A 19,916-nucleotide genomic window follows, 5' to 3' on the forward strand; every position below is an offset into this window, starting at 1 on the left:
TCATAGAAACCACAACAAATATTAACAATATGTGCATTTCTGTGAGTGTAGCTATACAGGTTTCTGACCATCAAACAATAAATCAGGGGAAAATGGATGTTACTTTGGAGCTAAACACTAATGGATTCTAGTAAAAGCTCTGATATACCTGGATTTTAAGCAGAACTTAAAGATCTTCTGAACTTTGCGTTTTTCTGGAAGCACCTTGATGCACAGTGTCTCTGTGCTGAGATTCACCCTGTTCAAAAGGCCTACAGGAGCTGCTGAATTCATTATAAACTTCATTATCCCAATCCCTTCATTATGACTGAATACAGCTTTTTTTTTTTTGCACACCTTCAGACTTGTTTTAAGGGGAACGTAGGCCAGTGTGTGTAGGATGCGACCATAGCAACTGCACATGAGCCACAGACATTAGCACATCATGCATATGTAAAAGCAGAAATGCTGCTCCAGATGCAAGTCTGGATCTACCCAAAATAAAAACCAGCACCAGCCAGCACTGTTAATTAGGATTAAGATAACATGATCATGGCTTAATTGTGCGCTTGTGAGAAATGATGGTCCCTGGGGGATCTTTGATGGGTTTTCATACTGTACGCTGATGAAGTGCTACGAATCTGATACACAATTTAGTTGACCTGAACAAATTCCAGACAGAATGTAATGGAATAGTAAATGGAACGAGCCTGTTCATGATTACGTTCATGTTTACTGAGCAAAGAACATGAAGTAGGAAGTGCAGCAGTGACAGTATGCTTATTTAGCTTCCAGAAAACAATACTGTCTGCTTAGGTCTTACGCTGATATATGACTGGTTTGTGTAGCAGAATCTGAGCTGCTGGTCTGTTAAACTTTATACACTACCTGGCACACACAACAATATATTACATGCTGTCTACTTACTGATCACGTCTGTCCCAGATCCTGCTTGTGGACTAGGACACAACCTGCAGCACATTGGCCGTATGTCCTTTAGGAGATATGGGAATTCTGGTGCTGATATCCGATTTATTTTGTGTACATATTAACATTACATATATATTTATATTTATAACAATACATTAACATTTATAAAATGTAAATGCTCCTGGGTCGGCATTACAGAGAAAAATGCCATTTATGTAGAAATGCAGTACAACGATATATCGGTAAAATCTAAACTCTGACCAATGGCAAGTTTTCAAAAGCAAATATCTGCCAATATCAATCTAAATACTTTCTATTTTTTTATCTTGGCTATTAATATGTCTACTGACTTCATTTCTGGAATATTTATATTGGTTGGATCATAAAAATGGCTTATCTTATGAATGTTATGTTGTCACAGCTCCATTTTTCAGTTTTTGACATATGGCATTGACAAAATGATGAATGGACCAGTAGAAATGCTCCAAATTTACTTTTAATATTCCATTGGCTTTTTTTTTTTTTTTTTTACCTCGGCTTTCACTAAAAGTTATACTTTTTTTTGCTGTCAAGTTGCCATTTTGGAGATTTTTGTATGAGAGCAACGATATATAACCTTACCATTTTCTCGATGTGTATCATGATTGCTTAATATCACAACCCATGATATTTTTTGACTAGGTTGGCACGGCAACAGAGGTCATTTCAGCCAGTCTGCTGATTCCTGAACAATCTTTTCAGCGTCATGCTCTTCCCCACCACTGTGAAAGTGGGCAGAGAGAAAGAGAGATAGAAATAGAGATAGAGAGAGAGCTATTTAACTAAAGCCCAAGTGAGGAGATATGGAATGAATCGAAATAGGTTGATATGTTGATAGAGGTGTAACAGGGTATAGCATAACCAATATGGTGTAGTAGTTACAGCACTGTCACAATGAAAAACTCCAGCCACTGTGTTCGAGAAAGAAGGTGCTCAAAGGCATACAGTACGCGTCTCCAGTCCAGTACAAGATCTCAAGAAATAAACAGAAGCATTGGCTTGTTTATTGCAAAGGACATGAGGCTGTTTTTGTTGTCAATAATGATGATTTTTGGCTTCTAGTTTAAACCCTGGAGATCAAGTACTGCATTCTGTCACACCCACACTTGAGTCACTCTGTCCTACCAGCCCTGTACAATGAAACACAAGCAAATGTGATCAAACTCTAAAAGAGGAGGACAGCACATTATAACTACAGACAGGTGGACTTTAAGGACTGGCCAAATCCATTACTATAACACTGTGACCCAACAGCAAGAGAGCATTTAAAAGTAGTATTGCATCATACCCTAGAGACTCTAATGTGTCTACACTGGAAGCATCAATTTGGCACATCAAGTTGAACTATAAAAACTAACCCTTTTAGCTAACAGCTCCAGACTTCAGCTACAAACTGTGAATGTGTCTTTTATTACTGTATGACTTTTAACTTTTAAAATGAGAACAAAATAGTAACAAAACAAAAGAGTAACAAAAGAGTAACAAAATATCATTAGCTTAGAGCAAGAAACAACAAAATGTTTGTATTACTACTAGAGGTAAAGACAAATATTGATATATTAAAGTAAAACAACATTAGGTTTCGCAGTAATTTATTAATTCTCCAAACCATAGTTTAGATGTTGGATTGGTAGTTTAGATGTTTGAAGGATTGGTGGCAGATAGTGGTCCATTTTGTGTTTTGTTTAAATCCCAACCTCTTGATAGCAGTGTTGTACTCTCTAGATAGCAGTGTTGTAGATCCCACTGTTCTGATTGGATTAACAGTCAACTTTTTCTTTCACCCAGATTTTATACATATGATGGTGTTTTGTATACTGACAGTTTTCCTAAAATTAGATAAAAATAAATACTGCTTATATCTTCTTGCTTACAGTATTGCAATATATCATAATATATTGAATCGCAACCCCTGTCCCGTGATATGCATAGTATCGCCATGTTCTTGCCAATATGCTTCCAATTTGTTAGTGTTTTCCCCCACATAGAAGTTAATATCCTATTAACAGTAGGTGTTAAAATGAGCTGTTTAGTCACAAAAAATAATCCTTGGTGTTCAGTAGGGGTGGGAATCTCGAGGCACCTCACAATTCGATAAAATAACAATTCAGAGGGCTGCTATGTGATGATGAAATAATTATGGATGATCTTGATGCGTTTTTTTTCATTACAAGAGTACTTGTAATAATTCATAATGAATTTTCTTCCAAAATCGTTTATTAATAAAATAAATGGAAGCAATGTGGCAACTGGGTCAACTGGAAGGTTTTGCAGTGGGGCTGAGGCCAGGTTAAACATGGGCATAGAATTTCACATTTACAAATTTTCCCTGTTCAGAAGCAACAGCCATGTTGGAGCGTTGTCAGTAACTAACACTAAACCTTTCTTAGTGATCTGCTGTTGGCAGCAATGAAAAAAACTCCCAGTTGTAGTTGTTGGCAACCAGAGCCAATGTGCTTCCATATGCTAACCGTCAGGAGCTTCCAGGTTCTGTACTTCCAGGTTCTGCATTTTGCGTTCCATCAACATTACATTATCATTTAACATTTAGAAAATTGATTTTTGACATTTGTGAATCAATTCAGAACCGTTCACGTCCTTATTAAAATGTATGTAAAAATTAAATTCTTCCCCCAACCCTAGTGTTAACACAGGTCTAATTTGTTTGCTCAGGGTATCATTGGGTATCAGTCATAGGGATATTTCACTTAGTATTAATATTGAAATCACAATTCTGATTTTTATCAGTTAAGAGATTCCAGCTTAGAAATGCAGTGCTATACCCCCTTTGGGCCAGTTACAATTCTCATGAATTCATTATGAGATTAATTTGATTCAGGACTGAACTAAGCAATATTACATTTCCAGTCCCTGATCAACCGCAATAAAATAACTCTCTATTCATTATTGTCTTGTTTCTTCATTATGTTTATGACGAGACATAATACAACTCTACAGTATGTCAGAGCTCGAGTGTAATAAATGTCTAATAAGTTTAGGTTACACGCTTTCTGAAGAAACAATGCATACTGATTCGTGTAAGAGCATGCAGTGGGGTGAGTAAGAGGGGCTTGAAATCATGAAACACCTGCATTATTTGGTCACTGTCCTTGCCTTGATGTCACAGAAGCTAGCAGCTAAGCCTCACCGATTACTCTGCACAGATGACTGCTCTGGCAAGTCGAGAAGATAATTAGCTGGCTTGTTTACATCTTGCTTCAAAGCTCTATCAGCAGAGGCATCGCAGACAATAATCTGCTGCATGTGCATTTTGCTGCTCCCACAAGAGAGAGTAAGGATAATGTGCAGCAGTTGTGTAGATACCTAATGAATAAAGCCTAAAGACAGCAATAAGGATAGCAAATGCTTCTGTCCTTGACAGGGCTGGGGCTGTGCTTAACTAGACAGGCATCACTCATTAGACTCATCTTCTTGATCTTTTGAAAGACTGACAATAACTGCATTTGGGATGATAGCGCCCCTGCAGCCTAAGGACTTGGCTATGGTTCAATGGATCATGGGTGGGATCCCTGCTGATGGATGTTGCCACTGTGCCCTTGGAGAAGATGCTTTACTCCACATTCTCTCCGGGTGAACGGTTATTGTAGTTGGCAAGCATAAAGAAAGACGAACAAAGAGTGTCAGCTAAATGACAAAATGCAAATGCTTGTGGCCGTTGTTTGGTCTCTCGACAGTCCACTGCACCAATAGAAGTCAGTGTACTAATTTAAAGTAAAGTACAATGAACACTACACTATTCTCACACTTTAACTCAAAATGAACTTTCAGTGAATGTGCAGACGGGCAGTCTGACAGTATAAACACACTGCCAATGCTGCTCTACTCCAAAAGAGAGTCGAAATGATGGAGAGAGGTGAGGAAAAAGTACTGGTCAAGCACATAAAGCAACACTATGTAGCATTTTACCAACAAAAAAAAAAGCTTCAAAATCAGGTACCTGTCAGGCCGTCGTAATCACGCCTTCCCCTGGGGCAATCCTGAGCTGCTGCCCACAGGCCCAAATAAGGACTTCCTGTTTGTTTCTGTTCAATTGTGTTGATTCATGCTCAGTTGGGTTTGTTCACGATTTATTGTTTTTTTATGTGTTTCACCTGGGACTGGGAGTACTTAAGGAACGTTACCCCCCTTTGTTCACTGCCGTGAATTGACTCATTGGGATCTCTGAGATGCTCTGAGATTCCTCATGCATTACCGGTGTGTTCAGGTCGGCTCGAGATTGCGGTCCACGTTCGGGAGACGGTCTCCACCCTACTCTAGAGACAAGCGAGGTTTGTTCACTTCCGGCTCAGGTTTCAAGGCGACCCACGTTCAAGGCAGTGCGCTGCAAAGTTAGGTTAGGTCGGCCCTGCCCTTTTGGTCTTTTGTACACAGAGCACAGCTCTGTCCTCAGCTTTGTATCATCCCGTTCAACTCCCTGCTCCTCCCAGTCCCAAGTTTGTTGTGTTCGCCATTCTGGATGGCCACCCTTTGCTGCTCACGTTTTCACTCCTTGTTCTGTTATTGCATTTAGTTGCTAATAAACCATCTTGCTTTGATTTCTTCTCTGTGAGTGTTCATCCCTTCAGGTCTGGCCGTACATGCCATGACAACACCAATGTGTTAAAGGAATAATAGCGACTCTGTGGATGCTAATCTTGGCTCGGCGTGCTGCTGACTGTACTATTTAACTTTGGTTAAATAGGCCAATGCTCATGAGAACTGCATAAACCAGCATAACCCAATCCATATTTGTTTAAAATCCTGTACTCCTTTTAAAATCCACTACCACCTCAGTCCACATGCTTCTTTGACTTGTGATGGTTCTGTATCTCTCAAAGAGCAAATTGTACTTCCAGGCCAAAGGGGGCTCAGGAGCTCAGGAATGAAAAAATACCAATTCACACGTAATGATGTTTCAAAAATGTAAGCACTGCCTACAGAATGGAGACTGGACGCTAATATTAAAATTAGCCAAGCTGCTAGGAAATAAACATTAGTTGTTAACAGGAAGGTTTGGAGAGTCCTGCAGCATACATTTTGAAATGAATAACCAAAGTGAAGGCAAGACATCAAGTAAAAACATATGTGACCTGTGTCTGACCTTCTCCTTGTCAGAAATCACGCTTCATGCTTTATAGACTTTGAGACTGAAATGTAGAACACATGCTGTATAGCCCGCCAACAGCTGTGCACTCTATTTAATACCGGCACTGTATTAAATCTCAGTCCCAGCCTTTCTGAGTTACACAAAGACCCCTGGAACAGATGTCATTTCACAGTGGAACTAAGTGATGTGACAGAGATCGGCAGAGTTCATCACACAACACCTTGACTGACAGCTGTGAAAATCCCTCACATCATAACTACTGTATGTGGTGATTTCATCTGCTAAAGTAAAATCCCTGCCTTTTTAAATCGTGCTTTCCCTTCCTCAAACCAGAGGGGGTTGTGTAAGTAAGCCAGATGTTAAAGCATACCACCCAGATAGGGCTGCGCCCCATTACGCTTCTTCATTTCCGAGGCACTCAGCTCACCTAGAGTGAGAGGTGATAGTTCTCCCATTTTCACACACATCCAAAAGCGGTGGTATTCTCTAGGTCCTAGAGTCAACTCAGCTTCGACTCGTTTTACACAATCTAATAATGTCACCTGAGTGTCTGATGGGACATGCTGGGACATGTTTTTGGGACAAATGTGTAATGTGCAAGGACATCAATTTGCTTAAAATGTCCCGAATAATAGGGATGTCCCGATCCGGTCTAGTGGATTGAGATTGAGGCAGATCCAGGCATATTTTAATGGATCAGGTATCAGCTATTTCAATCCCAATCCTGTGTTAATCACAGTGTCCAGAGCGCCTTCTGGTGTCCTCAAGACGCCATTAACGGATATTATCGCCAAGCTCACCTTTCTTTGTTTTTAAATCAGAACTGAGAGGAGGCTAAGGCTAATGCTATTATACACACTATAGAAACCCAAATCATAGCACATTTAATCACTATAAACCAGTTACTTCACATCAGTAGACCAAAAACAACACATCTCAGTCAATCTTATCTAAACTGTAGTATTTATTCAATCACATATTTATACAAGATCGAACTGTATTGGATAATACTTTTACTACCATTAAGAGACTCAGATTCGATCAGGGGGCAAAATAACTAAATCGGGACATTCCTAGCAAATGCACTCTTTGAAAAAACAAAAAAAAACTTGGAACAAAGAACACACAAAGGTTCTTTAGACCTTTAGAAGGTTCTTCACCTTCACACATCTCTGCTCTGCAAAAATGATTCTTTATGGACCCAATAGTGCTTTGTCTTTGCAAACACTACAGTCTAAGGCCAGTTTGCTTAAACCGCATATGAATAGAAATGAACTAGATGATCTAAACTAGAACAACTGCTGGTATCTGTCCATCAATCAAACAGCTGCCAACACCTCATCTCAGCATATCCTAATATACGAATACTAATTCCTTGTAATTATTAAATTCAGCTACTTTGAGGTGTAGTCATTGTTGACACAAGTGTTCACATACAGCTTGGATAATCTCTGTAGAAAAGCACTGACCAGTAGAATGGGATGCAACAAAGCAGCTGCTCATGAGCCTGAGGTCACCATGCCCAAAGCAGAGCACAATGTGGAACAGTGGAGCTGCATTGTCTGCAGTGATGGAGCTCCATCCAGAACCTCTGGGATGAGTTGGAGATGCAGAACTAATAGTTCAACATCAATACCTGACCTCACTGATGCTCTCATGGCTAATAATCCAATGTTCCAACATGCAGTGGATCTAGCATCATCTGAAGACCACAAACATATAGCATATTTTAGAATTCTTCTGACCTGGTCATGGAGATGATGTTATGATATTGTGTTCTACTCCTACTCCTTTTACATAATGAGGAGAATGTGGTTTTGTGTGTGTGTGTGGGTTGGGGGGGTCTAAAATAAAATACTAGCACAGAGTCTTTTCTAATCGCCTATTAAAAGCTGGGGGAGGAACATGGTAGTATCTCCAGCTGGGCTTGCCTAAATTTATCTCTCAATACTGCAGAAGGCTTATCAGCATCACTAACTCTAATTCATATAATCTTAAAATTACTGCTAAATTTACACTTCCAGTGGATGCATGCTGTGCTCAAGGAACTGGTTGCCCATTCCGAACATTTTAAATATCCTAGTAAAGCAAGCTAAATCTGATGTTACAGCAACAAAGGGGCTGTTTGGCCTGGCCCTGGTTCTGAATTTAACACTTTACTGCACCACTGGCATCACCTCTGGTACTCGGATCTGGTCTCCTCCCAGCAGGTACCAGCTGAGTTAATTAGGACTCGTTAGCATAATTACTCCCCCTAGAAGTTGGAGACAAAGGCTGATCTCACTTGCCAGTTTGCTTTCTTCTTGTTTTACTGCCCAGAAACCTGTGTTCCACCTTAATCCCCATCCCAGCACACATATTCATCAGCTCCGCCTCTGGGTGTTGAAGTATTTAAAGGGGATTTTCACTGAAATGCAATAACTTTGTATGTTTACTACTGCTTAAGTAACTTTAAGCTAGTATACAATCAAGCTAGGAATAATTACTACCCTAATCAAGTTAGCCAGTACAACAAAATCCACTCATTTAGTCCAATTCACTTGTACAATAAAAATACATGAAAAAAATGGAAAAATCAGGTCAACAACAACATCTGTCGTTTACTCAAAAGATACCCACATTCACCATTAGTGTTGGACACAGTTGGAATTTGACCAACCGTGTAGTGAACACACACATACACACTAGTGAACAAACACACTCACAGTGATATAGTTAGCACACATGCAGGGTTAAGAGTCTTGCTCAAGGGCCTGACAGTGGCAGCTTAGCAAACCTGGGTATCAAACCCACAACCCTCAGATAACCCAGTGCTCTAACCACTGCCCTGAAAATGTAAGGCAGCACAATTATGTACATTTTATTTGTACGAGATCAAACTTTTTCACAATGTAAAAGCAAGATACACACAAAAAATCATGCTACTTAGCTCCCTACTCATGAGCACAGGCTACACTGTTAACAAAGCTCCTTAACAGCTAATATAAAACATTACCACTTACTACAATATTTCATTGTATTGTGATAGATTTATTTTGATACAGAATGTAATGTTCTGAGCATATTGTGGATATTAACACTGTGCTGAACATTGACTATAATTAATCCTGCTTAATTGGATGTAGTGCAGCACATTTAGAATAAAATCACTGTACTAATTATGGGATAGTATGTCAAAATATTGCGATAAATAACATGCACTGTGAAAATTCAATATTGGGATATAATAGTTTTACCATAATGCCCAGCCCTAGTTAAAATAACACAGTTTGAGGAACACAGGTAGAAGAACACAGGTTTGGTTGCTGATCTTCTCTGTGAACTCCAGTCACTCTATGGCTTAGTTCAGTTCTACCAGCAGCTCTCCTGATTTACTGCAATTAAGGACTGATTGGATAAACTAGAGCTGTGTCTGAAACCGTGACCGTATTCGCTATAGAGTGCACTAGTCTGGGGTTCTGTCATTTTGTAGTGCTGTCCAAAAACGTAGTGCTGAATGTTCAGTCACTGTAACAATCCCATTATGCACCATAATATATAGTGTACAAAGGATGTACACTAAACCGCTCTAAATGGAATACCCATAATCCATTTTGTTGTTTGGTTTTAAGATTTGCGCAGCTTCTCTCTCACACACAGAACTGCTAATTCTGTTCCCTATAACAGCGCAGTATACAGTGATCTGAATTTATTTATAAAAATGTACATGGGGCAGTGAATCGGGCACAGTGGAAGTGGAAATGCTGGGTTTCTTTCAGAAGAGCACAAAAAATAGTTAAGCTAACCCAAACACATCACATAACAGAAGGGAGCTTAATGCTTAAACAAAGACCTTTGCAGAAACTGTACATTAGGAAGAAAGGTGAGTCTGTAAATCAGCATTATGGAAAGGTATAAAATCAATCAATCTTCATTCAGTTACCACAGACCACCGCAGAGCAAGGTTTCCCCATAATGTACAGGAAATGAGGTTCCTTTGAGCAGAATATTTTGCACAGTTCCAGAATGGATGAGAAGATATTTAATGTTGGCATTTGTCGGACTCTTTAATAAAGCAGGTTTGTTTTTCATTGACCAGATACTGAAAATCAAATGAAAGCCACCACAGAAATCATAAGAATGGTTTGAACAATGCTAAAACACTGATTTGACTCAGTGCAGTAGGTGTGAAAGTGTTCACCAGTGCTATCACAGAGTGATGAATCCTATCTAAAACAGTAAAAGAGTGGAATTGAAAACAAGGATATCAAAACATTTATCACATCTAATAAACTGCTAGATGAATCTACTGGTAGCACAAAACTGATTCAATAATCCTCAGTAGGACACATCATTCCTTCCAATTCAACCAATTCCTTCATTCTTCTGCTGTACTGTGTAATTTAGTAAACTGCTAATCAACAACTATTGCGTGACTCATCAATCAGTAGAGTTACAGTAGGGGAAACAATAAAGTGCAGTGCAGGGGAGCTTCAGGAATTATCACCTCAACTCTATTCCCATGGTGGTAATAGGAGCAAATCTGACACTGTTTTCAAAGCCTAACAGAAAGCAGAAATAAATTGACTGACCACACCGCACCCACAACCTATTATTATATAGTGGATAGACCAGAAGGGCTGATCTCTACACTCCATTGACAAATTGGGAAAGTTACTAACTCTAAAAGTGTTCTGTCAGTGTCAACGTTTGTGATATGGATCACAATACAGGAGTTATGATTTAATATATTGTCATGTATCACAATACTGTAAGCAGGAAAATATGTGGACATATATTGACATTAAAATTGAGGAAATATTATATAAAAAAAACATCATATGTACAAAATATGCTTAAAATGATTAAAAGAAGGTAGGTATGTATTTAAAGGTATTTAAAATCTTTTTTTATTTAACTTTTTTTTATCCAATAGTGGAATCTGAGAACAGAGTACATCACTGCCATCCAGTGGTATAGGTTTGAAAACAACACAAAATGAACCGCTGTCTGCCACTAACCTTTACATGTAAACTAGTGTATCAATATTGTGTTACAGCCCTATTGTTCTCCAAGCCAAACTCAAATGTAATAAATTTTTGTTGCTTGTATAAGAATTTAAAATGATAATGATAATGGCTTCTATGTTTTTTACACCATTGGGGCATTACATTGTACACCGAATACAAAGGGTGCACTGCATTATGTACCGCATAGAAACTCCTGAATTCATGCACAGTAATTCAGCATTGCTTCTCTTTTTATTGATCTTGCATCTAAATCAATGGCTCCCAGCTGCACAGAGCAGACAGATGCAGTGTTCCTGTCATCAAGTGTGCTCTACATTTAAAAGGCCTCTCTTGTGAATAAAAGAAGTTGTCAAGCTAGCTTTGCTCAAAGAGTTGCTTAATCAATACATCCATCAATGCACCCTGCAAAGACCCTCATATACGCATTTTATCTCTGACACAAGAAAATCTTGTACGGCTACAAATGGTGACTTCAGAGCCGACATAAAAAAAATCCTCAGCTTCAGTATATATTAAATGTTACATTTTATTCTGGACTACTTTTATTGTTTGTGTAAAGAGCAAATGGTCCAAATAAACATACAAGCAAAACAAAAATGACAGCTGTGATGTATTGTTATGAAGTTAACCAAGCAGATGGCCAGTTTAGATGCAGAGTTGAACATTTTGTAACATTCCTAATATATTTCATATGATACCCCCAACAAAGGTACTCCAAACAGGATACTTCAAACATGATGGGATGCAGTCATCACCACCACAAAGAAGGACTGACAGGACCAGCAAGGCCTGACAACAAGTTAGACCAGGACCAGCAAGTCCCACAAAGCCATTTATAAAACCTTTCCACTCTAAGAGCAACATCAGTCAAGCTGTCTAGTCCAATTATAAGTTAATAGCTGTGATCTTGCGACCACTGAAAATCCAGGTTAAAGAAAGGTATTGCTGCCATCATCATGATCATGAAGCACCTCATCTTGAGCAAACACTTAAAAAATACTACTGTGAGATGACCGAACTTGCTAGTTTTCAGGTCAAAAACACTGGTAAACCCACAACAGGGCCATCCATTTTATGAAATGGAATAGTACTGTCAGGTGTCTCACTTGATACCAGCTTGGGAATGCCCATACAGTCAGTTCAACCAAATACTCCAGCTTTGTTTAATCTGGACTGGAACGTTCTGTAGCACAATCACACAGCAACACAGCAGCCCAGGATTAGCCAAGCACCTCACTCACCTGCAGATAGTGACTGGTGCGTAGCGAAGGCTTTAGGTCCTGATGGACTGTGGACTTATCCAGGTTCAGGGACGACTTTCGGTATGCCTCTTTGGCCTGACTGACAGTGAGCGTGGACCAGGAGCTTCTCTTCATGAATTTTCCCTCGGGCGCCATTGCCAGGCTCTCACAGGCCGAGCATTTGACGTCATTGTTGCTCTTGGAGGTTTTAAGTGAGTGGTCACCAAAGTGAGTGTGCACTGAGTCGGGGAAGCAGTGGCCTGCGTGTTCTGCGTGGTGCCGGCTCATGACGCTGGGCGTGCGGTAGGTGCTATCGCTGTCCAGGTTATCGTCTGAGCTCCACCAACCACCCGATCGGTGCTTCCGTTCCTTGCTCTTGCTGCGTTTGCTGCCGTGTTTGGAGGAGTGGTGGCTGCCGTGGTGGTGATGGTGGCCCCCACTGTCCCCCTTGGTGCCGTTCATTTTAGACGAGCCCTCGAGTGAGTGGGACTTGGTGAAAAGCTTCTGGACAGAGTGCACCAGGTGACGTATTCGCCCGGGGCTTTCGCTGCGCTGCTCGCTGGTGGCTGTGGTGGAAGTTCGCTGGTACTGCAGCGTGTGGAAGCCGTCGCGATGCAGAGGCAGCTGCTTCTCAAACTGGTCCAGGAGGTTGGCAGGGATGCGGTTGCTCTTGCTGCCGGCGTGATAAGAGGCGGAGGATGCGGCAGCGATGGCAGCGGCTGAAGTGGCGGAGGTGGTGATGGTGGCACAGTCGTCTCGCGTGGCTGAGTCATAGTACTGGGAGCTGTAGTGCATTCTAGGGAAGGTGCTGCTGGAGACGTGGTCGGCAGCAGCAACAGGGGGCAGCATCACCGGGGACATCATCATGCAGTCAGAGTGAATGGAGCTGCGAGGCGAGTAGCGGTGATGGTAGTCCATGGCGCAGCTCTCCGTGGGGCTGAGTAGGTAGGAGTGGCGGGGGTCGGACACGTGCATGCCGTGCAGGTCGTGGGGGTGCTCACACTCCACCAGGCCGCAGGGGTGAGGCGAGGGGATCTGGTGCTGGGCACGGCTGCTGGATAAGCCCTTCATGTTCCTGGTTTGAGGGACACGTCTGTCCTCATTGAAGTGTCGGGAAGATGACCAAGGGGTAAACTGGTGGTCTGTGGCAAAGACAAATGAAGAAAGAGTTGACAGATTTTAATACACTGCCAATCTTCGAACAACTGTCCGAAACAAACGATTCAGACACACAAAGAGTGTAAAGAAAAGCTCCACAAGGTGGCTAATTTCCAGACCTTCCCAGTTTTACATTTATCAGATATAAACAGGTCTATTTTAGTACACCAGAGCATCATTCAAACAAGCTAACTACAATTCATCATAGTTGATCTGAGCATATATGGACAGAAGTGTGAAGTGGGAGGGCAGTAAGCACAATGATTAATCACCCCATACTACCACACGCCCCTGCACATCGTTTAACAACTTCTATAATAACGCGTAGGTGATAGACAGGCCCAGTGTTTCGCAAGAACAGCAACCAAGAACATGCAAAGATAATCAACCACATTAAAAGAAGATTTAAAAATGCTTGACCCTACGTTTGCAGAAGTTTAAAAAGGCCATTCAGTGAATACAGTCTCTATAGGTTTAACATTTCAATAGGCCCATTTGTGCTTTATTAATTGCATGTGCACTGGGCTTTAAAGTAGTGCATACTTCTATATCAGTATATTTTAGCTCATATTTATAACACAATAAAAGTTGATCTAAAAATATTTTATAATAATTAGTCAATTCTGATTTTTTTCCCCCTTCTTAGCAACAACAGGATAAGAGCGACGACTCAAAACATCTGACAGCGGAGGGGGGAGGTAGCTGCAGCAGAGTAAATCTTACTGAGCCCAGTAGAACAAAACCCCAGAGCCATGGCATTCAAACACTTGAAGTGCACAAACACAGCTTCTGCCTTTCATACCAACAACACTGCAGGCCATGTTATGTTCCCATGTTCTCTGAATGTACTGAACTTACTACAGACATATGAAGAAAGGTTTTCCTGTTTTTCTGAACAAACAAGTACAGTCTTTTCCAAAAAAGCATGCAAACATAAGTGCATCCTCTATCATATAAATGCAGCAGCATCATAATATATATGGGCATTTAAAATAAGCTTTTGACTGTGCAAAGAATCTGGGGAAACAAGCAGTTTACATGGTTCATAATGTGACATATTTATAGGAATTTCATTGGTATTGGCAAGAAATTGCTCATGGACCAATGATTAGATTTGACCAATAATTTGAACCCCAGAAGAGCAGCACGTTTAGGAACGTTGAACAGAATATGTTGAATGTTTAATGTCAAAATCACTTTTACTGTCATGTCACAATAACAAGGTGAGTGAAAACCTGACCATAGTCCCTTGCAATAACAAATACACCTTACATACACAGGATATGTACACACTAACATACAAGATTGCACTGTTCCTGTCTGAGCAGTCCTAGGTTTTAACATACTACTAGCTGACTTGTGAAATAATGACTCAAATTGAACTAAATAAAAAATATGTAATAAAAATATATATGTAAAATATTAGGGTTGCATTAACATAAATCTGATTCATGCATATATCTGCCCATGCGGATGCCTAAACTTAAAATAAATGTAGAAATGTAGGGGTAAATCCATCTAGGTAAGCATTACAGAGAAATATGACATGTATTGGTGTTATGAATGCAGTAAAATGAATAAAACACATATTGTAGTGCATTATTCCAGATTTACGTAAACATTGTTGTCTTCTATTATTTCACACTTCAAAAGTCGGAATGCTGGGCGATACAGTACAATGCTGGGTACATTCCCCCAGACTTCACAGGAAGAAATACACATCAGTGCTCATGTAGCACCATCTCATTAACAAAGGCAGTATTGGGTTGTAGGTGTCACCTTAAGCAAATGTGACATTTATGCCCACCTCACTCAAGATGGAACTGAAACTTGCATTTCAGACTACATTTCAATGTAAGCCTAATTAAACCTATTTCTCTGGAACAGCATAGTTTCAATTTACAATTATCTTTCAGGGGAAACATCACCACTTTCTTCTTCCGCCTGACACCAAAAGCAGCTCAGTTACAGAAAAATAATGTCCAAATGTGTAGGTCAATCATTCCAACAAAGAAAAAATGGCTTATCTTTTCTTATGTAAATGTTTGAGTTTGATAGACAATGAACCCACTGAGGATTGTGATTACGCCAGAGTAATCGGTCCTGGCTGCCCTCTGTAGACTGTAACCCCTCTGGTGTGATTAGAATGACAAATAGGCTTTGTGTGACAAATGAACGAGCTAAAACACCCACTTTTCCTGACTAGGCAGTATGTTTATACACTGTACTAAAAAAGAGAAGACACATTATACACCACTGTTCAAGCATTTTCAATCACTTGTACTATTCATCTTATTATTGTATTATATTGTATAACATGCAATTAGAACTTCATAAAGGATGTAAATGTTAGTAGAGCTTCATTCTGAATATTAATGTTATTAGAACTTCATTTGGGATATTAATGTTATTAGAGCTTCATTCTGGATATTAATGCTATTATAATTCATTGTGCATATTAATGTTATTAGAGCTTCATTCTGGATATTAACGTTATTAGAGCTTCATTCTGAATATTGACATTATTAGAACTTCATTCTGGTTATTAATGTTATTAGAGCTTCATTTGGGATATTAATATTATTAGAATTCATTTTGGATATTAATGTTATTAGAGCTTCATTCTGAATATTAATGTTATTAGAACTTCATTTGGGATATTAATGTTATTAGAGCTTCATTCTGGATATTAATGTTATTAGAGCTTCATTTGGGATATTAATGTTATTAGAGCTTCATTTGGGATATTAATGTTATTAGAGCTTCATTCTGAATATTAACGTTATTAGAACTTCATTCTGGATATTAATGTTATTAGAGCTTCATTCTGGATATTAATGTTATTAGAGCTTCATTTGGGATATTAATGTTATTAGAACTTCATTCTGGATATTAATGTTATTAGAGCTTCATTCTGGATGTTAATGTTATTAGAGCTGCATATTGGATATTAATGATTTTAGAACTAATTCTGGATAATAATGTTATTAGAGCTTCATTCTGGATATTAATATTATTAGAATTTATTTAGGATATTAATGTTATTAGAGCTTAATTCTGGATATTAATGATATTAGAACTTCATTCTGGATATTAACATTATTAGAGCTTCATACTGGATATTAACGTTATTAGAACTTAATTCTGGATATTGAAATTATTAGAGCTTCATTCTGGATATTAATGTTATTAGAACTTCATTCTGGATATTAATGTTATTAGAGCTTCATTCTGGATATTAATGTTATTAGAACTTCATTCTGGATATTAATGTTATTAGAGCTTCATTCTGGATATTAACGTTATTAGAGCTTCATTCTGGATATTAATGTTATTAGAACTTCATTCTGGATATTAATGTTATTAGAGCTTCATTCTGGATATTAACGTTATTAGAACTTCATTCTGGATATTAATGTTATTAGAGCTTCATTCTGGATATTAATGATATTAGAGCTTCATTCTGGATATTAATGTTATTAGAACTTCATTCTAAATATTATTGTTATTAGAACTTCATTCTGGATATTAATGTTGAAGATGAAGATGCATAGAATGATCAGATTTGAATAATTTCATAGAAATTGGGTTTTTCTGATTTCAAACTTTTGCATGGTGATTCTAAACTTTTGAATAGTACTGTAGTCTGGAAAGGAAATTCTGCCTGAAAAACAAGACAGTGGCACAAGTAATATGACAGCTATTGGGTCAAGTGTCAGAATTAAGCCTGTGTGGGCTAGATCAGTGAGATTGTGGAGGACTCAGATCCACAGTGTAAGTCTTAGACAGCTCTTACAGTAGGTTTGGGATGATGTGTGTGAACAGCAGGTGTATCCTGTGATTCAGAGCTGTGTCCTGAGAGAGTCTGTTTCTATTTTTTGCTGCTTGAGGCAGAAGAGGGGGTAGCAGAACTGTAAGAGTTTGACTAAAAAGCTGTTCATTCATAGAGCTTTACACAGGGTCTGAGGACACTCCACACTGTAAAAAGCAATACTTATTATAAATGGTACTGTATAGTGATACGTATTTGGGAAAACTAAGACAACTTGAACATAGTTTAGAATGACTTTAACATATACACACAAAAGTGAAGTTCTCCTCTGAGCTGAACAGTGGGACAATAGTGTGAGTCATAAGTGAGTTACATGTTCATCCAGTCAATTTAGTAAATAATCTTTTAAAACCTGCTTAAAACATGATTTTAAATCATTTTAAAGAAAATAAATGAAGATTTGGGGCATGTGTTTTTATCAAGATGAGACTGGTAACCATCTAGGTCCAGTGGTTGTTCACAACATTAGCCTAGCACTAATGAAGTCAGTCAGTGTTGCTAAGTAATGTTCCTTTTATTTTACAAAAAATATTCCTTTAAACATAGATGGAGACATTGGGTCACACAACTGTCACAGTCCAGTTATTATTGTTAATAATAATAATAGTAGTAGTAGTAGTAAGTATAATTGTAATAATAATAATAATAATAATAACAACCACCATCATTGTCTTGTTGTCATTATTATTATTATTATTATTATTATTATTATTATTATATATTGGCAACTGTGGAACACCTACTGTGTACTGTGTAATTTTCTCTGTGGTTCATTAATGGTCATTTTGATTGATAGTGTGTGATCTGCAACCATCAAACGCAATATTACAGCATACAACAAAGCTAATTATTCAGTTATTATTCACATAGCAATTAGGATTAGTTCATTATACAACACAAGCTAAGTGTTACTGTGGGATACCACTGTCCTCTAAACTGACTGAGAGCTCTTCTCAGTCAGTCTTCTCTGTGGTGGCCTTGTGCAGTAAAGTCATCATCAGTCTTTACATCTAATACATCACAGTACAACACTGTACCTCGAGGAACTAAACTAAATGCTCTGCCAGAATCAGGGTTTCCTCCTTGCACAATTTCAATAAAAATCTAACTTCTTTAGTCTCTGTTTCTGATGGTAGATGTAGAACTTTTCCTGTAGGTGCCGTGATGACATTTAAGGATTGTTGGAGACTTCTAAATGTGGTTTAAATGAGACCGGCTCCTCCAAAATCCCCTCTAATGATGTTCTAATCATCTGAAGCTGATGTGCTGCACCTAATTCTAACTTTAGCCATGTGCAGTAGTAATAACTACAGCAAATGTGGGGTTGTCCTACATTTCACACAGAAAAATCGTATTTAGATTATTTACATTTTACAAATGGTTTATAAAAGACATTTCTTCTGTTTTTTGTGTTAAGGTATATTACTTCCATCTTCCAATACTATTAATATGTAGATGACATGTTCATATGTTTAAATATATTTTTAAAAAGGTTTTCATGACTGTATATTTGCACGTTATGAAATAACGTAACAGTAATATTGCTAAAAACCTAATCAATACTAAATGAACCTAATTAATGTAATCCAATGCTGGCAGTTCTGTCACATTCAAGCCCACTGCCAAGGCCCAAAAGGTACGGGTTCATATTGACTTTGAATGTTTAAAGCCAACATGAGACATTAGCGCATTTCTGATGTTTCCTAGTGGCCAAAGTGGCAATTTAAATAGCCATGCTCCTTAATGTGGCAAACTGGCATTTGAAATTCTTAAATGAAAGCAGCTGCTTGTTTAAATAACAAATAAAGCACTACATTAGGTGAGTAAGGGGTGACTGGCTATTCAGCATGAGTCATGCATAATTATGCTATGACATTTTAATGTAGGTATTGCAACAGCACTCAAATGCAGTGAGTACACTTACATACCATAATATCATAAAACTGCTGCACAGATCAGCCAAGATAAAGTGAATCAAATGGCCAGTGTTGGAACATCTATGTCAGAAGCAAAAATCAAGCAGTTACTATCTAAGTTGATTCTGATCTTGAAATGACATTCCCATACACTTAACTTCTGAAAATGTTTCCATAGGTCATCAAATGCTTATGCTGCATCGTCTAACTTTGAATTAAATAAAATGCATATATATATATATGGAGTAAGAAATCTTTATTGAGCTCTATCTGAAAAGTAACTGCATTCATATACACATACAAACTCATAAACAGGGGAAACCACTGATACCCTACCAAAAAGCAGTTTACTGATATAACGCTTTTAACAGTGACTGTTGTCACCAAGGAGTTTTACAGAGAGCCACATCAGAGCCCCAGGTGAACAAACCAATGGTGACAAGGCCTGGAAAAATGAGAGGAAGAAACCTTGAAAGAAAGAATCAAAAGGGGAAATCATCCTCCTATGGAATAGCAACACTAGAAAAGTGCATTTCCTGAATGAAACACAGAATGGTCGTACAGCTTATGTGCTTCCTACTTCCAGGTAGTTGCTAGGCTGTTGCTACGTTGTCAACAAGATGCAACCTTTTTGCCTGCTGGTTGTTGTGGTATTGTTTTGTGGTTGCTTTGGTATTACAGGTGGTGTTGCTAACTGGTTGCTAT

General features: G+C 38.6%; 1 protein-coding gene across 8 annotated transcripts in view; it reads right to left on the reverse strand.

Moving 5' to 3' along the window:
• The window catches only part of LOC140562259 (disks large-associated protein 2-like), a 140,704-nt gene that overhangs the window by 63,181 nt on the left and 57,607 nt on the right, over window positions 1-19,916 (reverse strand). For all 8 annotated transcript variants that reach the window (XM_072687757.1, XM_072687765.1, XM_072687811.1 and 5 more), the window contains one exon: window positions 12,306-13,447. In XM_072687757.1, the coding sequence (XP_072543858.1) occupies window positions 12,306-13,447 (1,142 nt within the window). The remainder of the gene's footprint in view (window positions 1-12,305; window positions 13,448-19,916) is intronic.

This window comes from Salminus brasiliensis, chromosome 1, assembly GCF_030463535.1.
Source record: "Salminus brasiliensis chromosome 1, fSalBra1.hap2, whole genome shotgun sequence".
Classification (NCBI taxonomy): Eukaryota; Metazoa; Chordata; class Actinopteri; order Characiformes; family Bryconidae; genus Salminus; species Salminus brasiliensis.